Below are 24525 nucleotides of genomic sequence, written 5' to 3'. Positions count from 1 at the left end.
CTTTAAAATCTTGTAACTTTAAAATTACAGAAGAATTTACATTTGTTCAAAATTTGAACATTTGTATTTGGGTTAGGATTTTATACAAATGATGACCCTTTGGTGAAATGACATCTAAGGCAACCATGAACAGTAATACTTAGATAACCAAAGTTAGGTAGAATTTGGCCTCTTTACTCAAGACATCTATTACCTATGATTTTGACCCATTATTGATTTATATTGTAACATACTATTTAACTCCAAGAAACAAATTATATTTGGTGCTTTGGAGAACATGCTACAGCTATACCAAGAAAAAGTTTTAAAAACCAGTATTTTAAAATCTAAGAGTAAAAAGACATCATTACAACTAAAGAAAAGGCTTATGCTTCTGAAATATATTCTTTTTACTAGAATGAGTAAGTTTTGGAAATTTATAGCATAAAATCACTACCTTCATTGTAAACTCTTAAAAATTTACGCCCCAATGCTGTTCAGCTTTTCTAATACATTTGGAAATGTTTATTTTTAATCTTCCAAAGAAATCATTTAAGATATTCTAACAAACGCTTCCATTTATTGAGCACCTACAGGCACCATGCTAAATATTTTTTTTTTTTAATTTTTTTTTTTTCAACGTTTATTTATTTTTGGGACAGAGAGAGACAGAGCATGAATGGGGGGAGGGGCAGAGAGAGAGAGGGAGACACAGAATCGGAAGCCAGCTCCAGGCTCTGAGCCATCAGCCCAGAGCCCGACGCGGGGCTCGAACTCACGGACCGCGAGATCGTGACCTGGCTGAAGTCGGACGCTTAACCGACTGCGCCACCCAGGCGCCCCGCTAAATATTTTAAATACATTAGATATCATCCCCACAATGACCCTGCAGATACAACTTCCTTTGCTAGGAAAAAGTGGGTAGAGAGAAATTTTTTGTTTTCCTTTTCTTATTTTTCTCTGCCTTTTCAAAAAAACAAAAAAACTCCACTGTTCTGTTTAAAAAGAAAAAACATCTCACCCTTGGCTACGTTCTTCATATGTAACATACAAACATCTGTGACTAGAGGATTTTTTTTTTCCCCCACAAGGAACAAAAACTTAAGATTTCATGTCTTCAATTCTTGAGAATATAAAAGGCATGTAGAAGAAATTAAAAATAATAAAAATATTAATTGCCAAATCGATTCCAAGAGAGTTATATTGATATCACCATGTGCATTTTAATTGGTTCCCAATAATTCTTTCATCCCCTAGAAAATTCTTACTAGCCATTTCTTACTTTTCTCTGATGTACTGAGGTTTTATTATAAATGCTGAGCTTTAAGGCTATGTCTTACTGCTGTTCACCTCACCTCTGCTTTCCCCTTCCCTCCACCCATTGGGTAATGTTTATACAATGTAGGCAGCTCAATCAATCCAGAAAGAATTAAAACTCTGACATTCATTAATAGGGGAGATATTTTACACAGATGTATAACACTGGTCCAGATTCATTCTTGTGAATGCTATACATTTTTTAAACTCATACATGTAGACACAAAAAAAACCCCTAAGAAATAATGGTGAAAATTATTTCAAAATTAAACAACTACTACACCATAAACATGTTCTCTTTGATCTATGTCAAAATGAGAAGATACACCCTTGGGATTGTCTGCCTATTAAAAAATGGGAATTTCTTGCATTTTCTCTGTGCTAAGTATAGGGAAACTCCTTGCCTATATGATCAGGTATAGATTTCCTGTATTTTTAAAGCTCGTCTGTTCATATACCTGTGTAACTGCTAATATAGTTATGAAAATTCTTAATGCAGAGAGGCCATATATAATTGGATTAAGGGTGCTTAATGATGCAATTTTGCAATATGGTTTACTCATCCATCTGTCCATTTTTTTTTGTCATCCATTCCTTCTTCAAGTATTTATTAAGTACAAACTACGCACCTGACAGTGTTGTTGATGCTGAGAATATGGTGATGAGCAAAACATAAAAAAATCCCTGCCCTCATGGAGCTTACATTCTAGTTCCTCAAAAGGGATCTGCAACTAAGATAGAAGTACTCAAAACCCAAGAGGAAAACTTTCTGAAAAGCTCCCTTAGTCAGATACCTTAAAGGAGCAAAGGCTACAATAAGTACTGCATTTAACATTTGTAATGTGTCTTATTTTTATCAAAAATAAAAATCATATCTATTAAGTTTATTAATTTCCTTGAATTTATATTTACTACTTATTTTCCTCAATTTACACCTTGTTTATGATAAATTCCTCTAGTTCCTTGAAGAGAGTCAAAGTGAGACAATCCTTTTAAATTTCAAACCTAACTGATGATCAGTAGGTATGAATCAAGTGAGTGTCTTCCTAAGAGCAATTTTTTTATTATAAAGGATTTGGCTTCATAATTACAGGACTGTCTGCCAGCACTGCCTCTGCATGACTTAACTGCTGACTGGAGTTTTGACTGGGGATGCCAATACCTAAAATCATGTTAGGTATCGTCTTCCCTTTTTACTGTCCCATTAAATGAACATATGCTTCTTAGCATTAATATGCAGTAAAGGCTGTCATTAGAGACTAGATTTTGTCTGTCCATGGCAGAGATTACAGCTAATCTTTACCTGGCCCTACTGTCAGTACACTTCCTGCTAATGTGCTCTGGACTCTTCTTCCACTGAGCTCTCAACTGCTGCCTCTGCCCTTGCTTTCTCTGACCAAAATCCTTGAATTACAATTCTAAGTTCATTATGGCCAGGCCTCATCTGTTGTCATGCTCAGTGGTCCTTCATCTTTTCTTGGGGCTTCTCCCTCTTCATATTACAGCCAACAGTAAGTAATGTTTTCCACTCTCACCAGCAGAACTTTTCCACCCTCCTTAACTTTCTAACAGGACACTGGGAAAACAGTAAACTTCAGTATGCCACAGAGTGATAATGAACGCAGAGCCAGGAATCAGAATACCAACTTTGCTCTGAACAGAAGGATACAGAAAGATCCAAGCATATTAAAGGAAATGCCACTCTGTCTATGATTTCTGTATTTTCATTTCTATATTTATTCAGCAAATACTTATTGAGTGCTTATTAGGTTCCAAAGACTATTATACAGTTGATTTCTTTTAATGGAAATCCACCAATATTGCTCCAAAGCTGAAGTGGTAAATTTCTAACCTGTAGGTCATATTCAGTCTTTAGCCTAATTTGGTCTGCCTCGGAGAGAAGGATTGAGAAACAGAAAAGCAGGCCTTTAGAAGTCTTTGGAAGCAGTAAGATAGACTAACTCTACAAAGCGAGAAGGCCTGTATCTTTCTCCTTTATTGCTATGTATACCTCTCACTGTCTCTACCTCTTTGCTCTAGTTTTTTCTCTTCTTCATTCCACCTCATTTCTTTAACTGGCCGTTATATGGCAATGGGATATAGGTTATTTTCTGTATTTATTGAATTACATTCCTATTTTTATTTATTTATTTTTTTCAACGTTTATTTATTTTGGGGACAGAGAGAGACAGAGCATGAACGGGGGAGGGGCAGAGAGAGAGGGAGACACAGAATCGGAAACAGGCTCCAGGCTCCGAGCCATCAGCCCAGAGCCCGACGCAGGGCTCGAACTCACAGACTGCGAGATCGTGACCTGGCTGAAGTCGGATGCTTAACCGACTGCGCCACCCAGGCACCCCTTACATTCCTATTTTTAATTTAAAAGGCAGACCAAATTAACACTTCATATTTTTATCCTAAAACAGTCTTTTTGTTGCTTTTGTTTGGAGGAGTGGGGAGAATAGGGCTACAGTTCTCGAAATTTCTTTCACAGATTCTCTACTCAATTAACTCAGTAACTGAAATTCCACCTTGGCAAGCAAAAATATTGCATTAAAAGATAAAACAATAATAAACATTGTACTTCAAGAATCTACACAAAAAAAGGATACAAAGTTTATAAGGCATAAGTGTAAAAGGTAAATAACTATTTCATGAAGAAAGCAAATAAAAATCTACTCAGATAATTATTTCAACAAAAAAAAAAGGAATAGAAATAAATGCATTCAAAGGAAGAGTTATCATTTACCAATTTTTATACACTGAAAATAAGGATTCTCCACTCCTAAGAACCATTTTCATGCAGATTTTTATCACAAATTATATATTTTCCATTTGACAATTTCTCTCTTCAGTAGTTGCTATAAACTGTAAATTATTCCAACACTTAATTTCCCAGGATTAAATATCTTCCTAAAAACTCTATAATCCCCATCACATAAGAATGTCACAGTATCTTTTCTTTAGCACACAAAAAAATTATAATAATTATAACTTATTCTTTATTTGTCATCTTTCTACAGAAATTATCAAGATTTAGCCTTGCCAGGAAATTATACACATTATGAATACAAGCTTTAATAGACTACTAATCAGACTATTGTATTCCAAGTATTTCTATAGAACATGATATCACAAATTAAGTCATTAATTCCAAAACAGTAGTTTATTAACAAAAAAGTACAAAGAAGTACAAATGGACATCCTACTTTCCCCCATTATGGTCCATCTATCTATCTCCCTTTCAGTCCATGGCACAGCCTTCTTGAGCTAAAAGAATAGGCAAAATACTTCTCTTTCCAATGGGCCTAATAACCATCCCCAAACAAATCATTACGTATTTAAGTTATACAGTCAATGTCAATTTTTAAAAAATGTTTAATCTATATGAGTTGCTATAAAAGCCTCTTCCCTTGCAATATATCATGTACCTAAACTGAATGAAACATATCAGCATCAACATTCATAAATCATGCTTAGATACAGGGAATATCAGATCATTAGCATATTTGCCTTGAAGTAACAGATGACGAATGAAAGCGTAGAAGTGTCAAAAGGGATTTTCATAGATATTTACTAAAACACTTCAAGTCAAAAACATCTTGTTAACTAAATTGAAGTACATGGAAAACATTCAGGTTAGTTGTGTTTTTTGCACTGATTTTTAAATCAAAGCTACTCACATATCTCATCTATTATTTCAATTTTCTTCAGCAATGGTTCCTTTTCAATTTATTTCAATAAACCTACAGTTATTCCATACTTCTCGTTCTACAAGCCCAAAGTACTTCTCTGAATCACAGTAAATTCCCAATCCTTTTCGATTTTTCTCACAGGGCTACAGATGGGAGATTTAGTGAACTGCCATGTTCAGTAAACAATGCTCAATTTGCTCTTTCGGCTATAATTTTTCAAGACAGAACATGTGGATTAATTTACTGATGTTCCTAAAAGCCATGTGTAAAATTTATCTTACATTTTTTTTGAATGGGAAGCTCCAGCCTTTTAGTTTGTGGAGGCAGCCAGGTCAGAGCTTGCTACTACACTTTAGTCCCTGCCTATAACTAGTCTCATGAAGAACAGGAGTTCAGTGTTAGACTAGACTATAGTAACATAAGGTGCTATATCAGTGAAACACTTTTGGGGAACTGGAAAATTCAGATGACCACTCACTAAACATAAAATCATTATTCCACAAAGATTTTATTCACATCAAACTTGCACAGTAGCAAAAAAAAATCAAAACATAACTAAGCCACATATCAAAGAACAATATACAATAAGGATTTGAATTTCTCAATGGCATTGGGAAGTATTTCCATAAATAACATTTACAATTCTAGTGTTAGATCTTTCAAGGTGTCTGAAGCTTCACAGTGCTAGAATTGATTTTTATCAACACATGCAAAAATGTGCAACATAATAATTCATATTAATGACAGAAAAAAGCACGCCAGTTATTTGTCATTCCAGCACGGCCATGCCACTCTATGTTCTAAAAACAAACAACCCCCCAAATCCGGGTCCCATTCATTCTTCAATTATGCCTTTAGTCACTCTGCTTTATTATATTCAAACAGTCACTGTTAGTGCTCTTCACCACGACTTTCAGGCTGACGTCACTCCCTGCCTGCTGGCTGTCAGGACTGGGGGACGCCCCTCTCCCAGACTCACCTTCTTCCGGATGTCTTCATCGTTTGCTCCTAGAGAGGCATAGAGCTTGAATGCAGCCTGGCGGAGTTCATGAGCGTGTTTTAAGTCATGATCAAGCTATGGACGGGGAAACAAAAGGTATATTGCAACTCAGTCTACATATTTAATTTTCAATAAAACTATCTGAGTTGGAAAAAAATTTTAACCACTATTAAGATATTAGTGCTATCACTGAATTCCTGGTTATTTTGGGGTTCTGTTCACATAGGACTGAGCCACTCCTGTGTTTGTGCCAATATGACCTTGAATGCATGCAGTCTGCTTCTAAAAGTGGACACCACAACGTTTGACACTGGAATGGTATATGAAAGACCTTTGTGAAACTCTGACCCCTAAACAGCGTTCCTAGAGAGGAGTTTTAGTGGCACTGATGCTTGCTCACACCAGCTCTTTGAAATGCCCTCCTCAAGAACAAGGCACATTCAGGCCTTTCTAGCCTCAGAATACAGCTGGTAAAACTTGAGTGCTGCTACAGTACTTTTAGAAGGTTTTCTTAAACATGAAGAACAGCGCTGGCCCGATTTCAGTATTTACTAAGATTTTAGAAAAGAGGGAAACCTTTGTGAAAATCCTTAATAAACAATACACCAAGGTAATGATTGCTATGTATCTATTACAATTACCTGAGATTTATATTCGGAGGCTTTTTTGATACATTTATTAAAATTACTTACTGGTATGAAAACAATTAATGCTAACTTTACACATGTAAAGTTTTTAAATGATCAATTCTTCCATACACCTGTTTTGTCACTAAACCACCATAGATGTGAAATAGAAGCATGTTCTCACAACACTTTAAATGACTACAAATCGGTAAGTATATAAAGCTTATCAATAATGTACATAATTTTATAACTAATTCACCCAAATGACTACCACTCCAAATGAGTTGCCTTTGAAAGGTTCACCTTTATGCAATGATGTGTTATTTATAACATTCTAAGACCCTTCTTTGAAACTTCCTGGAGAGCTAAGTGGCATATTAGCTACAAAACCCTAACAATGATATATCTTCATCAAGTAAGAGTTTTAAGTTAATTGTTACTGACTGTGAAGATGGGGAAATAAATCCAGCTGGGTAACATCATTTAGAGTAACAACAGTAGTTCTAAAAATATTTTGATCAAAGCAGGCACTGATGGATTATGGGAGGAACTCCTCAATATACAACACTCATTTTGATGTATAAGTTCTGAAATATCTGAAGTCGTAAGTACTTTCTAGTCATAACATATAGTTAGAATATTGACTTGGATTAACATATACCATGAAAATCATGCACTTATTAACATGCAAGAATTTCTAACTATGGGTCTAGTGTCTATATTTTTATGGTCAGAAACCACTGTATAATCCATCATCAAAAACAGAGGAATAATCTTCTCTATACCAGTTAAATGATTTACACATATATAGGCCACAAGTTCTTGTAACTATGTTTCCTCACTCTTCTGTCCATCAGAGTATCCCGTTTGCCTTGTCTGGACAGTCAACTGAGGGTGTTCATGAGGCCATAGTTAGGACTTGCTCATGTATCTTTATACCAGTGAAATACTGTGTCAGCGTGAGGAAGTCCACAAGGGAAAACAAACAAGGTAGCTGGTTCAATGTAACCCATTACCTGTGCTGCAAAAACAATACCACTAAAGGAAGAGCAGGCACTAACTTTAATACATAGTGTACATGACTAATACCAGTAACAGTGAAGGTTACTTTGGGCCCTTTCTGAGACAGAGAAAACATAAACCCTTAAGAGTCCATTTTATTTTCAATGTTAAATGCCAAATAAACAGTTGCCTGCCAAATGAAGTTTTGGGAAACTCAGGGGCATGAGAAAGGTCAAGAGGAAAGTTTTTAAAAATTTACCATTGGGACCACTGGCATCAAAAATACAGTCACATTCATGAAACAGTACTGGTTACTAATTAGGAGACAATCAATGCTTTTTCTACCATGATCTCCTTAAAAAAAAAAAAAAAAAAAAAAAACTTTCTCTAATTGAATATTGTTCTCCTATGCTTAGAGAAATGGATATGACAAACAGGCTGAGAAGAACAAAGTCAAAAGACCTATCTAGCTATTCTAAGGAACTTACGGTTTGTGAAAAAGTTTGAGAAAAGCACAGTTTGGTTCTTTATAGTCTCAAACTAGAGGTTAAATAGTACTTTAGCTGACACTAGCAGGACCAAAACACAATATAAAACTGAAGCAAGGGAACAGAAGATGACAAAAGTTAGACAGTGAAAGAAAAGACAATGGCAGAGAGTAAAATAAGGCCACTCAGTCACCTGTCACAGAACACCCTTGACCTAAAGAATGAGAATATAGCAACACAGATGATTCTGGGAACTTAAACAGGATTAGATGATGTTGCTGTAATGTCAACACCCAGCTTAGATACACCATTATTTTTGTGTTTTAGTTGGGAATTAGGGACATAATTTTCTTCCTTCCTGATTTCCTGCTTAGTAAAAAATTTCTGGTAATTACATGAAATAGACTGGATTCAAAAACCCATAAAACATCATCTTTGTTATCAAAGATTCCTTCATTTAAAGGAAGATTCCTTTATTTAAAAGGGCTCTGAACTGTAATTATCAATTGGTTCAAAGTTGTGAGCAGTAAGAAAACCTTTTAAAAAATCCCTTGGCTTGAGCTGCTGAAAAGGAAAACAGAACATACCCTTTTAATATCAGTGATGGCACTCACTGAGCTGGGATATTTGAAATAATCAGCAAGCATGGCAATGAGGTGATCAGTTATGCTAGCGATTCTCTGTAGCTCCACATCTGGTTCAATCAGATAGGCGAGTGTCTCAGCTCCTTCAACTCTCTCCTCTAGTAATCTCTCCTTACTGCACATTCGAACCAAACAAGGCAGTGTCTGGAAGGTAGTGAAATTAATTATTGGCTTTGTGGTAAAGGCAAAAGCTTGATGGAGAGCATAAAATAAGTGAATCAACTCAACGGTTTTTAGTGGCAGTCAGGTTTGTTATCAAATGTTTGAATAAGTACTTTCACAGAATAAAAAGGTTTTTTTGGAATGTAAAAACAAAGTTCAGTGTATATTAATCATTTGCTCTGGCATACCCAATCTAATCATACAACAGAAGTGCATTAATACAAACTCCCATCAGGCCTTTGTGATGGATAAAATTGAAACTTTATTGTACAATCTACAAAAGACATTTAAGAATCTCTAATAAATCATGTGTGATGTTTCTGTTCCACCTATGTATTTACTTACTTAAAAGACATCCAGCAGTTTAATCAGGAACAACTTTGCCTTAGAAAAAGCATGCTATCTTTTCCTTAGCGAATAATATGGATGGGATGGCTTTTATTTTTTGTTTGGGGATCAATACCTACAGTCGCAAAATCAAAATACAACTTTAAAAATTCAGTGATCTTACCATTACTCAGATTTCATGAGTTTTCCTTTAAGTGAGTAAAATGCATCCATCACAGTTCCTAGGTTTTCCAAGTAACTCCCTAAAATGACTGTATCTACTAGTCCAATTTTACCTGAGGTCCTTCAAAAATCTTAGTGCTGGTCTTGGTAATTTATCTACATTAGGTCCTTGATAAGAAAAAAAAAATCCCATGTATTTATTATTTCTTCTTCTTTTTTAAATTTTGAACATGAGCCGGGGAGGGATAGAGGATCCAGAAGTGGGCTCTGCACAGACAGGAGCAAGCCTGATGGGGAGCTCGAACACACAAACTATGAGATCACGACCCGATCTGAAGTCGGACGCTCAACTGACTGAGCCACCCACGTGCCCCTATTTACTATTTCTAAGGCTGATGAACCCACTTTAAAGAATAACGTTGAAGTGGAAACTGAAATGCTCTAATTATAGGAAGCTTTCCTCCATTATCGTAGTCAACTCAACTGTGCTTTGCTCCTTCCTAAATTTCTACTGTATCTTTATCATAGAGTGTAGCACTTTATTGTTCACTATTGATTTCCTATCAGGCTACTGTGTGCTTTATAATACAACCCCAGGCTTCCAAGAGGAAAGCCTTATTCTTATTTTCTTTTGAACAATTACTAACATTTATCAATCCATAAATTCACAGATTATTGAATTAACCACTCACAAATACTACACAAAGAAGATGCTATTAAGATAGTTTACCAATATGTAGGAAACAGAGGGGTAAAGCATTTGAAAAAATAAACCAAGATTACTTGCATGAAAGCCCTTAGAATTTTACACAGTGTTGCTTACTTAGGGGGTCCTCAGATCTCATTAAAATAATTGAGTTGCTTCACCAAAGTCTAAACAAACATTAGTCTTAATGCACTTTAATCCTTGGGTTCATTTTGCACACTGAAAATGAGAGATCTCACATTCATAAAATGATATTTTATTTACATTGTTCTTTGTGGCTAATAAAACATTTAACATATTTAACATACTGTTATCTTCAAAATAACCCTGTGGAATAGACGAACAAAAATTATTGCTTCCATTTTCATGAGTCACCAAAAGAATAAGGGATGTGTCCAGGGTTACCCAAGCCAGTCGGTGGTAGGAGTGCTGAAATGAGACTCGAGGTCTTAGAACTTTTAGGGACAGTCTCTTATGTGGGTTTTTCTGAGTTCTAGTTGCTTTGGACATGTCACAATGATGTTGATGGTTTTCATGTGTTATTTACTTTTCTTTCTCATTATGTCTTTTGATTATCTGCTATGAAGGTGATAAAAAATCTTTATCTGCAGAGCTGGTGAACTGCTTGCCTATAAAACTATGTTGTAAATTTAATGAAAATCAAGGATTAAAATATATTTTCTATTTCACCTGAATTTTACATATTTTTACAATTTCTATATCCTTCTAATTTAACAAAAATGAAAAAGGTGACAGGAACGATTTCATTTTGACTCTTAAAACACATCTAAAACCAATTTTTGAAAATTACATGGCATCATATGGGGCACCAGGGTGGCTCAGTAGGTTAAATGTACGACTTTGGCTCAGGTCATGATCTCACGGTTCGTGAGTTTGAGCCCCGCGTCAGGCTCTGTGCTGACAGCTTAGAGCCTGGAGCCTGCTTTGGAGTCTGTGTCTCCCTCTCTCTCTCTCTCTGCTCCTCCCCTGCTCACACTGTCTCTCTCTCCCTCAAAAATAAGTAAATATTCTTTTTTAAAAAATTTAAAATTACATGGCATTTCATTAAAAAGAAAAACGTTACGTTTTAATAATGTTATTTTATGCTATGCACACAAACCATGGTGATAAATGTATAAAAAGGAGAAAAAAAAGGGAATACCAATATTTATATTCAACACTTAGGACTGTGTAATGTTCACATGTGTTTAGAATTAATTAGCTCACCTTCAATACAATACAGTTGTCATCTGTCCGAATTGCTCCAGCTCTACACATGTAAGTTAAACTGGAATAAGATGGCAGAGAGTAAATTTCTGCTTGTGTTTTAAAGCTCTAAAAGAAAAACTCCCCACCTTTAAAATATTATGGGTAAAAAAAATAAGACAGCTATTCTTATTTATCTTGAGGGAGAAGGTTTTCACATTACCTTATATGAGGGTCTACCAATTCAAAAACAACTGATAGATCTAGACAGTAAGCCAGATATTTTTCAAAAATACACGCAAAATTGTTTTAAAAATAAAGGATAAGAGGATAAGCTTTGAAGCTAGGTGCTGGACACAATGGAGTCCCTTATACTTGTCTCTATACCGTTTTGTTAAAATTTTCCATACTATAAAGGGGAAAGAGTTAAAAGTAAATATAAAGTTAACACTGTCTAAGATTAAATGAAGTTGGGATATTTTAACTCCAAGAAAGGTAGTGTAAGTATCACAGAAGAAGCACTTAACTTGTCACAGAGCTAGCTATCAGAAATTAACTACTAACTCTTCAGAGCTTGCCAGTAATGGTTTTGAGAACTGGGTCAATGATTTGGTTCTACTGAAAAACAATTTACCTTCACCATTATATCTGGCTTTGAATAAGAATAAAATTACTTGGTCCTCCCTAAGCAGGTACTGAACACTGAGCACTTCAGAAACTTAAATTAATGAATTTCCTTTTTGAATTAGATTCCTTTAGTAAGCTGAGGGGGCAGGGGAAGGACTAAAACACTCAATATCCTGGCTTCTACAGAAAGCTATTAAAAAAATAAAATAAAATTTTTACTTAGATTGTTGAGGACTGAATTGTTTATCTTAAGACTTGTTACCCACATTGTTTTTTGAAACCAGTTCCATGAGAGAATTCACCTTACAAATAAAGAGGCAAATGCTCAATTGCAAAGACAAAAAACACGCAAAAATACAAAATAGTATATTCATATTAAAAAAAAACAAAAAATTCACGATCCATTAGTATTTTACTGAAAATTCCTTACTCTCACCAAAATACTAGAGAGCCACAAATTCTTAAATACTGGAACTAAACAATTAATTTAGCAAAGAATAGGTGCTCAACCTATTAACGTACTGATAATTACAGAACTGACGTGTACTTAATACTTATATGAGCCAGGACATGTGCTAATAATAAGAACTTGACTATCTTATAAACTGTCACATCTCTATGAGAATTTTATGCTTTGTTTTTCTAAACTCGAGGAAGCCATATTTTATGAAATCATGCCTTGGTTATCAACCTCAACTAATTCTCACTCCATATTTTCACATCTTTATATTTTCTTGTCTTAATCCTTACCATAAATCTGTTAGTTAAATCTGATCTAATTGTCTTATTTCAACTGAAATAAGGAGAATGAAACAAAGTAATTTGCTTGAATGAAACAAAGTAATTTTCTGTAGACAGTCTTAGCCATTAATTAAATGAGTGTTGCTGCTCTGCATGCTACTAGTAAGCAGAGTAAAAAAATTCATGCCCATTTAATAAAATGTGAGACAATCCCATGACTTGCAAATTCTAAAATCCTGAAAGAAGATAGGGACTGGAAGTGAGCTAATTAGGCTGTTCAAAAATACTCTTAACATATTGATAAAGCACTGTCATTCTTCCCACACTATCTTGATTTTTTACCATTTTGCTGATGTGAGCTGCATCTCAATAGGTTTATCCCTCTGTAACATCTTCACAAAAATTTGTGGTAATAATTCTCCATCAACCAAAACTAGAAATAAAGCAAAGAACAAGAATTAAGGAATTCTTTAAATCTACAAAGTTCATAAATTAAATCATGTAGATGCCATTCAAAGTTCCAGCCTACCATTTACCAGCGTCATCGATACCTGGGGGTTTTCAAAAGCTAAAACTGAGAAGCATTTCAGTGCCTGCATTCGAACCTGTAACAATAAATAAACAAAAAAAATGCATTTATGCGTTTTAAATGTCTCAGAATCTAAACTCTTCTGAAAAAACAAAATACTAAAAGAAGGCCTCAAGGGAATAAAAATAACACCTGTATATCTGAAGAGTAGAGAAAGTTAAACTTAATTATAAAAAGCTGAAATTAATTTTGAATGAAAAGAACAGGAAAAAGTGGCAACTAAAATTCAGATAAATTCCTAGTCAAATTTAAAAGAACAATGTACAAAATCCAATGTTAGTAAGACAAAGAAAACTTAGTAACAATTAATCACCAACTGCCTTTCAAGTAGGGTACTTCTTCCCAAACTACAAACCAGAGAACTGAAGACGAGAAACTAGGAACAAATGAAAAAAAGTGTGCTCTTACAGTCATATACGGGATGGGGTTGAGGCAAAGAGAACAGAAGAAGAGGAAACAAAATTACAGTAAAAATTTGAAAAGGACTAAACTAATTTCGTTTTTACAACACCCATGAATTGTGCTACTATTCCTCATAACTAGATTACTGAGGCCAAACTCTTGACCACATACAGCATATTTTACAATTTGTAGGTGCTCCTATGAGAGCTATTATTTTTCACTCTTTCTGTTCAGTTTTCATCCGTCTCATCCTCACTTCCAAGCCTGAGTTCACATGTGATATTTTTGTGTGCAACTCGAGATTGGCAGGCTGGGCAGCTAAAGTGTGGGGAAGCCCTGTCCCTCACTTTGGCAACGACCTGCTGCCCTAGCATGTGCACACCTAAAATGTGAGACATACAATATGTCAGTGATACTGACAATGGAGCAAACGTTACAAAAAGCAATGTCACCAAAACCTTTTTCCTTCCACAACCCATAATCTGTTACAGTAGATAAGGAAGCTTGGTGCAGAAAAGACAAGAAAGAAAAGGAGGGAGAATTGAGGGAGTTAAAGAAGACAAAGAGGAGGGGCAGTGAGTAGCCACCCCAGCAATCGTTTCTTCGTGTGCCAGTGCTGACTGCTTCCTGCTTCTATGTGGCACAGGGCAGAGGGAGCAGCTCTCCCCCGGCTCTGATTAATTTCAAGCCGGGTCCATTCCCCATTCCTATCCTTGTGAGTGCTTCACCAGGATCAAACTTTGGATCTCTCAAGTAGAAAGAACATAGGTAGTAGCAGGCTGCAACACAGCCAAGCACCAAAAAAAGAGCAGATCAGAATCAGTGCAAGAGGACAGAAGACAAAAAGGACTACTGCTCTCTCTGCTCTACAACAAACTCCTGGCATACCAGCACTAATGTGACACAATTAGGACAATGCCCCATTATTTGCTATAACTTACTAGTTGCATAACAATGAAGTGACACAAGTTTTAACGTAACGTTTGATTATATAACGTGATGCTGTTTACCTATATATAAAACAGAGTGAAGAAAATTTAATTAGCAAGTCTGAAAACCTTTGACTTTTTAACCTAAAATACAAAACGGAACACATTTTAAATGTTGATATATATGTGGGTATACGCTGTAAGTTTCAGTCACTGTGGCTCAATCAAAGCCCTTTCTGACACAGCAAGCCACTGTTTCCACACACTTCAAGGCAACACCTCATGTGTGGCTTTGGCACCGACATCACAGCAGAGAAAACTGTAAAAATCAATAGCAAATCAAGTCACAACCATATTCTGAATAAAATGCAAAGGCAAGGGTGGCTTTTAAAATTTTTTAAAGAGGATGCTGTAGTATAACAATGCCCCATAACATTTTATTGATAAAATGTTATTCTTGGTCACAATATCTATCAAAGCACCAATAAAATAGATGGGCCTCCTAGATGAAGACTCTAGAAACCAAAAGTAAAGTATAAAAATCTGGCCATAATTTTTAACATCTTACTTTGTAAGATACTGAGGTTAGTAGGTGAGCAATATTCTGAACTGCACCATGGTTAAACAAAATTGTTTGATGATCTGGACCCTGTAAGAGAAGAGAATTAACAGTACATTAAAAAGAGTAATGATTCATTCCAACAAAACATTTACTTAAATGTAGAAAAGCACATCCGCTACAATGCAGAATTCTCAACTACCCTTCTCTTGCATAAATCCATCCTAACAAGGCAGAGTAGACAAGGGGCTGCCATTTCTTATGTCTTCCCAGTTCTGTAGAACTGCTGCTTCCTTACCCACCACCCCCCTCCCCCGCCCCAAATAATGAAGGGGACAAAGAAGCTACCCTGATAGGCACACGCTGTTTGCAGTTATTAAATAACACACTATCAGGGCAACAGAATCACTGTCAATTCTACATTTCATGTGCACAACCTTCCACTATGTCCACTGAAAATAGTGGTAATCATTCTTACAACTTTAGACTGGTGAGCTCATCAGAGGAACTCTAAAACTAATTAAGTACATGGAGAACTGGACCAAAGCTTAACTCATCTCAATACATCAGGAAAGTTTGAGTAATGGATGGTGGAAAACTAAACACTCCATACTGAGAAGTGCAAGTGTTTTGGTTTCTGTTTCTATCTGATTTCTTTTTAAATTTTTTTAATGTTTATTTATTTTTGAGAGAGAGAGAGAGAGACAGAGAAAGAGGGAGACCCAGAATCCAAAGCAGGCTCAAGGCTCTGAGCTGTCAGCACAGAGCCTGACATGGGGCTCAAACCCACAAACCATGAGATCATGACCTGAGCCAAAGTCGGCCACTTAATCGACTGAGCCACCCAGGAGTCCCTATCTCATTTCTCTTCTTAAATCATCATTTCTCAGCACAGGAAGGTGAAGAAATGGGAAAATTTGGGGGTTTTATTTTTCATCAACAATCTTCTACCAAGCAATTTACTGAAGATCTTCAAAGTGACAGAAGCTAAAGGTTTATGCAGGGCTTTGAGGTTGCCACAGTTCTTATGTGCTGATTTTAATTTTTTAATTTTTCAAAATTTATTTTATCATTATTTTTTAATGTTTATTTGAGAGACAGAGAAAGACTGAGCATGAGTGGGGGAGGGGCAGAGAGACAGAGGGAGACACAAACTCTGAAGCAGGCTCCAGGCTCTGAGCTGTCAGCACAGAGCCTGACGGGGGGGCTCAAACCCACAAACCCTGAGATCATGACCTAAGCTGAAATCGGACGCTTAACCGACTGAACCACCCAGGTGCCCCTAATTTATAATTTTTTTTAAGTTTAAGTAATCTCTATACCCAGTGTGGGCCTTGAACTTACAATCCAGAGCTCAAGAGTTACATGCTCTAACAACTGAGCCAGCCAGGCACCCCTCCTATGCATTGATTTTATGTACCACTCACCCATTCAATAATGAAGTCAAAGCAAGGATAAGGATGCTACTTCATGCTTATCATTATTCAGAAAAGAAAAACACAGCAGGGAAAGTTGGCTTTCCCTGGACTCACCAAAGGAAACCAGTTGCTAGTCTAGAAAAAAACTCTGAAGCCAATTTTTCCAACCCACTCTTTAGCCAAGTAACAACTATCCTGTAGATGCTCAGTCTTTCATGGACCAAAACATCCATCATATGAAGTGGGGAGATTAATATTCATTGCCCTAAATCACAAAACACCCATATTCTATTTTATAGGTAATAATTCTATTAAAAGAGCCCTTTAAAAAACAAAAAAACTTCAGTCATTTCTCTCAATTTCTATACATTTTCTAACTTCTCCTAATTTCTGATTATTAATTGATACATAATGTCCACACTTTATTCAGGCAAACCCACATTACATATATTAGGTACTTTCTAATGTCTCACTATTAAAAACAATGCTTTATCGAACTTTTTTTCTAATGTTTATTCATTTTTTGAGAGACAGAGAGCAGGGGAGCGGCACAGAGGGAGGGAGAAGCAGCTGTTGGCACAGAGCCCTATGCGGAGCTCAAACTCATGAACCATGAGATCATGACCTGACCTGAATTCAGAGGCTCAACTGACTAAGCCACCCAGCTGCCCCCATGCACATTCTTTCTAAGAGCTAGTTCATGTATGCAATATCTGTACTGATGAAGCGATATTATGAAAAAGATGAAGCACAATGCAATTTACTTAATATAACTGGTCCCTGCTGCCTACAAGACATAGTTTTTAAAATCTTCAATTTCTTTGCCCCAAGGATAGCAGCAAATAATGATGACAAAAGCAGCTCTTCCTCCTCTGTGCTTGTACATAGGATTATGTAAAAATAATTACAAGGAAGCAATTAGTGACGGAACCAACTAGAGACAGAGCTTTCATTTGTTTCTTATCAAGTCTCTCTTGATCAACCCATCCACAGGGTGGGAAGCAAATAAGTCACTAAGTTTTTAAGCTCCAAAAGGCAGGTCTCAGAAGTTTCGGAGTAACCTGTTTGAGAGCGGCAACAATTTAGTTCCAATTCATTTTACTACTCTTTTTCGCTCCTTAATAAATCAGGGAGAGAATTTCAAAGATATAATTAGGATTAGCTTATAAGACAAATGCTTTAATAATCCCTTTTTCTGTCTCCCCCTCCCCCAAAGTATGTAAATGTATTTAATATTGAGACCAGTACAGCTGACCCGTGAACAGTGGATTTGAACTGTGCGGATCCACTTCTATGTGGATTTTTTCAATACACACAGCACAGTACCATAAATGTATTTTCTCTTCATGATTTTCCTAATAACATTTTATTTGTTCTAGCTTACTTTATTATAAGAATACAGTATATAATACATACAAAACACAAAGTATTGTAAGAAAACAGCATATAGTACATATAACACAAAATACTCAACTGCTTATCAGAAAGTCTTCCAGTCAATAGTAGGCTATTAGCAAAGTTTTAGGAAGTCAAAGGGTATATGCCGATTTTTGACTGAGCAGGGTTTGGCACCTCTGACCCTTGCGCTGTCCAAGGGTCAACTGTATATTCAAATTTGTAAGTCTTAAGTCTATAAACTAAACAACACGAAAGTAAAAGGTTTTTATAGTTAATGACTATACAGAGATCATCAAATCAATTATTTTCAAAGATTCACATTACTAATCAGAAAAATTAACATTTTATTTTGGGCTAATTATCACTGGGTTTATAAATGCTATTACGTTTCCTAAAGTCTAGTTGTATCTCAGAACACTTAAATTTGGTCCTTTAATTACAGTGGCAAATGCTAATTATTATTAGCATATCAGCTAAAACAAAGCTGAGTTAAGGTGATGTTCTCTGATAACATCTTCAGTTCTGTCAGTGGCATGAGGATGCGGAGTGTAAGTTCTTTCCAGCAAAAGAACCAGTGATTTAATGGTATTCTTTCATCCACGATTTCAGCTAAAAAAGCACTGAGAAGTTTTAGATGAGCAAGCCTAAAAGGACTTAAAAGTTTCTGATGAGTCATTCTAAAAGCTATTGGAGGGGCGCCTGGGTAGCTCAGTTGGTTAAGCATCTGATTTTGGCTCAGGTCACGATCTCACAGTTCATGGGTTCGAGCCTGGCAGGGCAGGCTTGGGATTCTTGCTCTCTCCTCTTTCTCTGCCCCTCTCCTACTTGCACTTTCTCTCCCTTTCTCTCTCATAAAATTAACGAGCATACTTAAAAAAAAATAAATAAAAGCTATTTGGGTAACTTCTGGAATGGGATTATTCAAACTTCTCACGATGTAACAGTAATTTGACATGTAGTAGTTACACCCCCAGGTCCAACTTTCAGTGCCCCTTTGGGATTACTGTGGTTATAACTAATAGATGCTGTGCTCTCAAGCACTCATAGCAGAAAGATTTTTAACAAGGCACAGGAGTTCTGGAGTATCCTTCTTTACCTATCTTCTCGGGCTGGGTAGAAGACTTCATTTCACTGTTGGAAAATTCTACACCTTGTTGAGTTCAGCTCCTTTTTAGCAAATGAATTGCAACAAAATTGTCATTTTTCTCAAAGGCTATCTTTGCTCACCTCAAGAGATTAAAGGAGTGTTTGATATCCCTGGTCCTATGAGTTAGCTTACACACTGTCAAATCAATCTGAAAAGTAAACTTCAAAGACTTTTGATAAAATTCTTAAATTCTAAATGTCTTAAATAGAACTGAATAAGCTGTGAAAGTCAGCTAAGATTTGGGGATGGGAAGTGGTTAAACAAATAATAATGATACTTTTTGTGGAACCAAGTGATTTAATTTTCATTTCTTTGGGAAACTCATCTAAAATAGCATAGATCCGTGATCTTCCTAATTTTATATGTTGGTGTTCACTTCTCTTTCCTATATTTCCTATAGTTTCCCAAACTCTTTACTTTGTCTTTGTATTATAAATATAGGTAGGTGAGTAATGCTGTCCTGAAAAACTTATAGAATCATCAGGCAACAAAAAATTATTTGTTTAGAAATTAGCAAATGTGTAGAAATTATGAAAGTTCTCAAATAGATAATCACCCATGGCTATCAAAAGAGTACACTCAGTATATAAACTAGTAAGCAAAATAAGTAGCACTTTATGACACTGTTAAGTTTAGGTTCAGGCCCTTTTAGGAACAGAAATTTCTCTCAACAATTAGCACAGAAGAATCTCCCACTTCTCCGCATAGGAAGGACATCACTTAAAACAATTTCCAACAATGAGAGTATGGGGAAATAGTCATGATCACATACTACTGGTAGGAGTATAAAATGGTACAACCTCAAAACAAGACAGTAAATATATGGTAAAATTACAAACGCACACCCTTTGACTCAGCAATTCCGGTTCTTATAAAATGCTTTACACAAGTTATTTTTGCAGCATTGTTTTGTGATAATGTAAGATTGGAAACAAGGCAAATGTCCAACAATAGATAACTGGTTAAACAAATTATTGTATATACTATATAGTGTATACAATATAATTATTGTACATAGTATATAGTATTGTATATAATATTTTACTATATTGGACATACTATATACAATACTATATATATATATATATATATATATATATACCCAGTATATATGTGTGTATATATATATATACACACACACACAGTGTATATATATATATATATATACACACAGTATACTGTGTGTGTATATATATATAGTATTGTACACTATATACACACTATATATACATACATATATACATATATACGCACTATATACATACATACATATACACACATATATATACATACATACATATACACACAGTATATATACATACATATATATACAGTATATATATACTATATATATACACTATATACATATATACTGTGTGTACATGTATATAATGTGTGTATATATATATAGTATTGTATACAGTGTATATTGTATATAGTAAAATACTACACTACCGTTGGAGAAAAAAATGAGGGAGCTCCTTATGTACTGACATGGGTAAGTTTTAAGTTATGAAAAATGCAAGGTGCAGAACAGTATGTATGCAATGCTACCATCTGTGTCCCAAAAGGGAAAGAAGAGATATATACATAGGTCTGCTTCTTTATGTATGTTATCTCTGGGAGGATACACAAAGATGGCACGTCTTCTGAGACCATTTAAGATTTTACACTACAGAGAACATTTATTCTGGTTCTTACTTTACAGCAGTGTGAGAAGATCTGACAGATGTACTCCTGGGTGTAGCGGGACCTGCTGAGCAGCGCCATGAGATGTGGGATCACCGTGGCATCCTGCAGTCAAAGGAAAAGAGAGCACGGTAACAAGCAACTTAGGCATTGTGAATACCCCTAGCCAATTATTTCCATGAGCAGGTACACATGCAAGCTTCTCAGCTTAATCAGTCAATCAAGTCTCTTTAAGGAACACAGCAAAACAAAAACAACACAGTCCCCAAAACTGTTCAGGTAAAGGACAAGGAGAGGGGCTTCAATATTCATCCTCAACAACAAAATACAAGAATGGGAAATTCTCAATTTCTCTCCAATGAACAGCCTACATCCCCACAATAAAACAAAATCATTTCAAAAGACTTGACAGAAATGTGTTCTGAAACCAAAATGTGAATAAGATATACAATAATAAATAGCCTATAGGGGGGAAATATATAAAAATAACAAGCGACAGTTTTGATCTCTGAGATGTTGCAGTATCAGTAACTAGCAAGAATCAGTAACTAGTAAGAATTATGATGACTGTAGTTAGCTAATTTCAATATTCACAAGACAATTTATAAAATATCAACTTCTCACTTAGAGCATGTTCTCTGCCTACTGCTGACACTTAGCAAGATACATGATGGAGCAGTGAAAGAGAGGAGAATCTGCCCAAACTGCTGCAGGGCTCTCCAAGAATCTCTTTTTTCTTAGGGTGCAAAGGCAATCAAAAGTTGAAAGGTATTTGGACTGAACCACAGATGGAAAAAGAGACTTAGCTCAAGCCTCCTAGTCAATGCTGTCATGAGTCCTGGAGCTATATATCCCAAACATGAATGTGCATGCAAAATCCCAGGGGATATTCAGTATGTGCAGATTCTGATTCTGTAGGTTTGAAGTAGCATCTAAGCTCTCAGATGCAGCTGATGCTGCTGGTCCATAGACCACACTTTGATAAAAGACAACAGAGGGCAAAGAAGGCAACTTAAGAGTACTATGCTGGGGGACACCTGGGTGGCTCAGTAGGTTAAGTGCCCGACTTTGGCTCAGGTCATGATCTCATGGTTCACGGGTTTTAGCCCCTCATCGGGCTCTGTGCTGACAGCTCAGAGCCTGAAGCCTACTTCAGATTCTGTGTTTCCCTCTCTCTCTGTCCCTCCCCCACTAGCACTCTCTCAAAAATGAGTAAAAACATTAAAAAAAACCTTTTTTTTTTAAAGAGTATGTTGGCATGTTGGGATGAACAAGATTTGGGGTTTCCCTTAGAAAGAAAAAGAATGCCCAAGATATATAACAACTAAGTAGGAAAATAGAAGGCTGCTGATTTCCTATAAGTAGAATCTTTCCCTTGGCTTGTTAGTATAATCCTCTACATTATCATAAGCAGTTTAAAAACAAAATGAAAAATTTAGAAAACTTCAAAGAAAATCACAGAAAGAAAAGGAAGAGAGAAGATGAGAATGTCAAGCACATGTCTGTTTTTATGGGGGTGGGGGTGGGGGCAATGGTTACATTGATAGAAGACAGGGAAACAAGTAGCAGCTAAGAAGACAGGCAATTGAAAGGATGATACAAAAGCTTCTCTTAAGCTCCTGAAACTACTTCCACCTCCTTTCTTTCCTCCATTGTTCGCTCATCCCGCAGTTTTCCTGTTACACCTGCCTTTCTGCCAATTGTCTCACAGATCTGCAATTTATAGTTGATTAAACAAAGCAAAGAACAGTTGCATAATTTGCCCAAAGGCACCCATCTGACGAAAAGGATTTCAAACTAGACATCCTGTCCTCTTCTAAGTGGACTGCCTTGTTTTTCAGTCTACTGCCTGAGTTGCTATGCCTGCTAGCTCTATACAATCCAAATCACAGACACCAATAAATTACACTAAAACACTGTCATTATCCTATGCAACACTTTTCACAGACTCACATTGTCTCTGAGGCATAAAACTGAGATGTTTCATAATTTAGACATTCTCACTGTGAAAGCCACTTAATGTCCCTGAGCCTAATTGTTCTTATGTAAAAGTTAAGTTGGTATAAACCAGTTTTCCAAATTATGTACCATGATCCATTAGTGGGTCATAAAATCATTTTGGAAAATGAGGAGGAAGGAGTTAAAACTGCTGGCCAGGATCAATTCCTCACTGTTACCGGGAATGTAGAGAAATTTATAGGGTAAAGAAGACAAGTGATTGGTTTAATCTCTTTGTAAACATCAAAACAGGACCTTCAGGGAAAGTGACATTTACTAGGAGGAGAGCTCTTCTCTGTATAAAGCTTTGTGGAGGATGTCCCCAATTTAGGACAGCTTAAAGCATAAATCATTAGTTCTCAAAGAGTGGTCCATGGACCAGCAGCCTCTGAGCTACCTGGAAACTTGTTAGAAAAGCAAATTCTCAGGCCCTACCCCAGACTCACTGAATCAGAAAGTCGGGCAGTAGGTTCCAGCAATCTGTGCTTAATAAACCCGCCAGGTAATCATGGTCTATGCTTGAGTCTAAGAACTGTTGTACTGAACAGTATTGATTTATGAAGAATAGCTCCCTGAAGAATACTGCACAAATTCCTGATGTGTAAAATTGAGATGTTGCATAATTTAGAGCTTCCCTGCTGTGTGAAGTGACCCACGAACCTCACTTACAGACCTTATGCATCATTATGGGCCAAAGGAGCATGTGTCCAATGTGGGGAGGATGGACTATAGAGACTCATGACATTCCATCCTCCCCCTGCTTGCTATGCCTATGCCTCGATTGCTTGTATTTTTGAAATATTCGTAAAATGTGATTCTAGATAAGAACAGGAATGTGTCCTATCTGACACTGATTCTTTGTGTTGGCTCAGAGAAACACAACCAGTATATTTTTAAGAACAAGAAAGGTTAGAATAGAAACCAGAGGGCATCACATTTATAGAATTGTTTTGTGAAGACTGTCACAGGAATATTCTTTCTGTCTTCACCTCCTCCCCCCCCGCCGTCCTGCATCCCCTTTCTCTCCCTCTCCCTGTCTGTCTGTCTGTCTGTCTCTTTCTCTCTCTCTCTCTCTCTCTCTCACACACACACACACACACAGTGTGGCAATGGAAAATGCATTTCTTATCATGGACTATAGGTCAGAGAGTCTGAAAAATATTGGCCTGGATAATGTTCATTAAGAAGTCTCATGTAATCGATAAATAAACACCCGCTAATAATCCCTGAGGTTTTTGAAATCTATTGAATGACTCTAAAGATCTCCAGATTATCTCACACATGTTCTGATTCTAGCCTGGCAAACAAGCCTCCTATAGGCTGGTTCTGGGTCACCTCTCCAGTTGAAACTAACACTGATGACTTTCCCACATTAGGCTACTCTGCCCACCGCCCTGCATATTCTTAAACAGATCTTTCCTAGAATGGCCTCTTTCCTCTCCACTTCTCTAAATCTTATCCATTATTCAAGATCCAGGTCAAATTCTCTGTAAAGCTGACTCTGCTGGATTTAACCTAGAGTAAGTACATTAAATATGTTGTCTTTAATTTGGTATTAAGAGATCAAAATGGGTTTTTTAAACAGCTTATAAATTCCTTAAGGTCTGATACTATCTTCCACTTCTTTAAAAGATCTAGAACATCTAGTTGAAAAAAAAAATTAAAAAAAAAAAAAAAAAAGGGGCGCCTGGGT

General features: G+C 36.2%; 1 protein-coding gene across 3 annotated transcripts in view; it reads right to left on the bottom strand.

The window, feature by feature from the left end:
- Window positions 1–24525, bottom strand: part of ARMC8 (armadillo repeat containing 8) — a 108112-nt gene that overhangs the window by 41898 nt on the left and 41689 nt on the right. For all 3 annotated transcript variants that reach the window (XM_040480282.1, XM_040480284.1, XM_040480283.1), the window contains 7 exons: window positions 20847–20939; window positions 15192–15272; window positions 13233–13308; window positions 13046–13136; window positions 11357–11417; window positions 8695–8895; window positions 5971–6066 (listed from right to left, as the gene is read on the bottom strand). In XM_040480282.1, the coding sequence (XP_040336216.1) occupies window positions 5971–6066; window positions 8695–8895; window positions 11357–11417; window positions 13046–13136; window positions 13233–13308; window positions 15192–15272; window positions 20847–20939 (699 nt within the window). The remainder of the gene's footprint in view (window positions 1–5970; window positions 6067–8694; window positions 8896–11356; window positions 11418–13045; window positions 13137–13232; window positions 13309–15191; window positions 15273–20846; window positions 20940–24525) is intronic.

Source organism: Herpailurus yagouaroundi, unplaced genomic scaffold (assembly GCF_014898765.1).
Source record: "Herpailurus yagouaroundi ecotype Mexico unplaced genomic scaffold, PumYag 159, whole genome shotgun sequence".
Lineage (NCBI taxonomy): Eukaryota > Metazoa > Chordata > Mammalia > Carnivora > Felidae > Herpailurus > Herpailurus yagouaroundi.
Note: the sequence above shows the minus strand (reverse complement) of the source record. Positions and strands in the feature narration are given on the sequence as shown.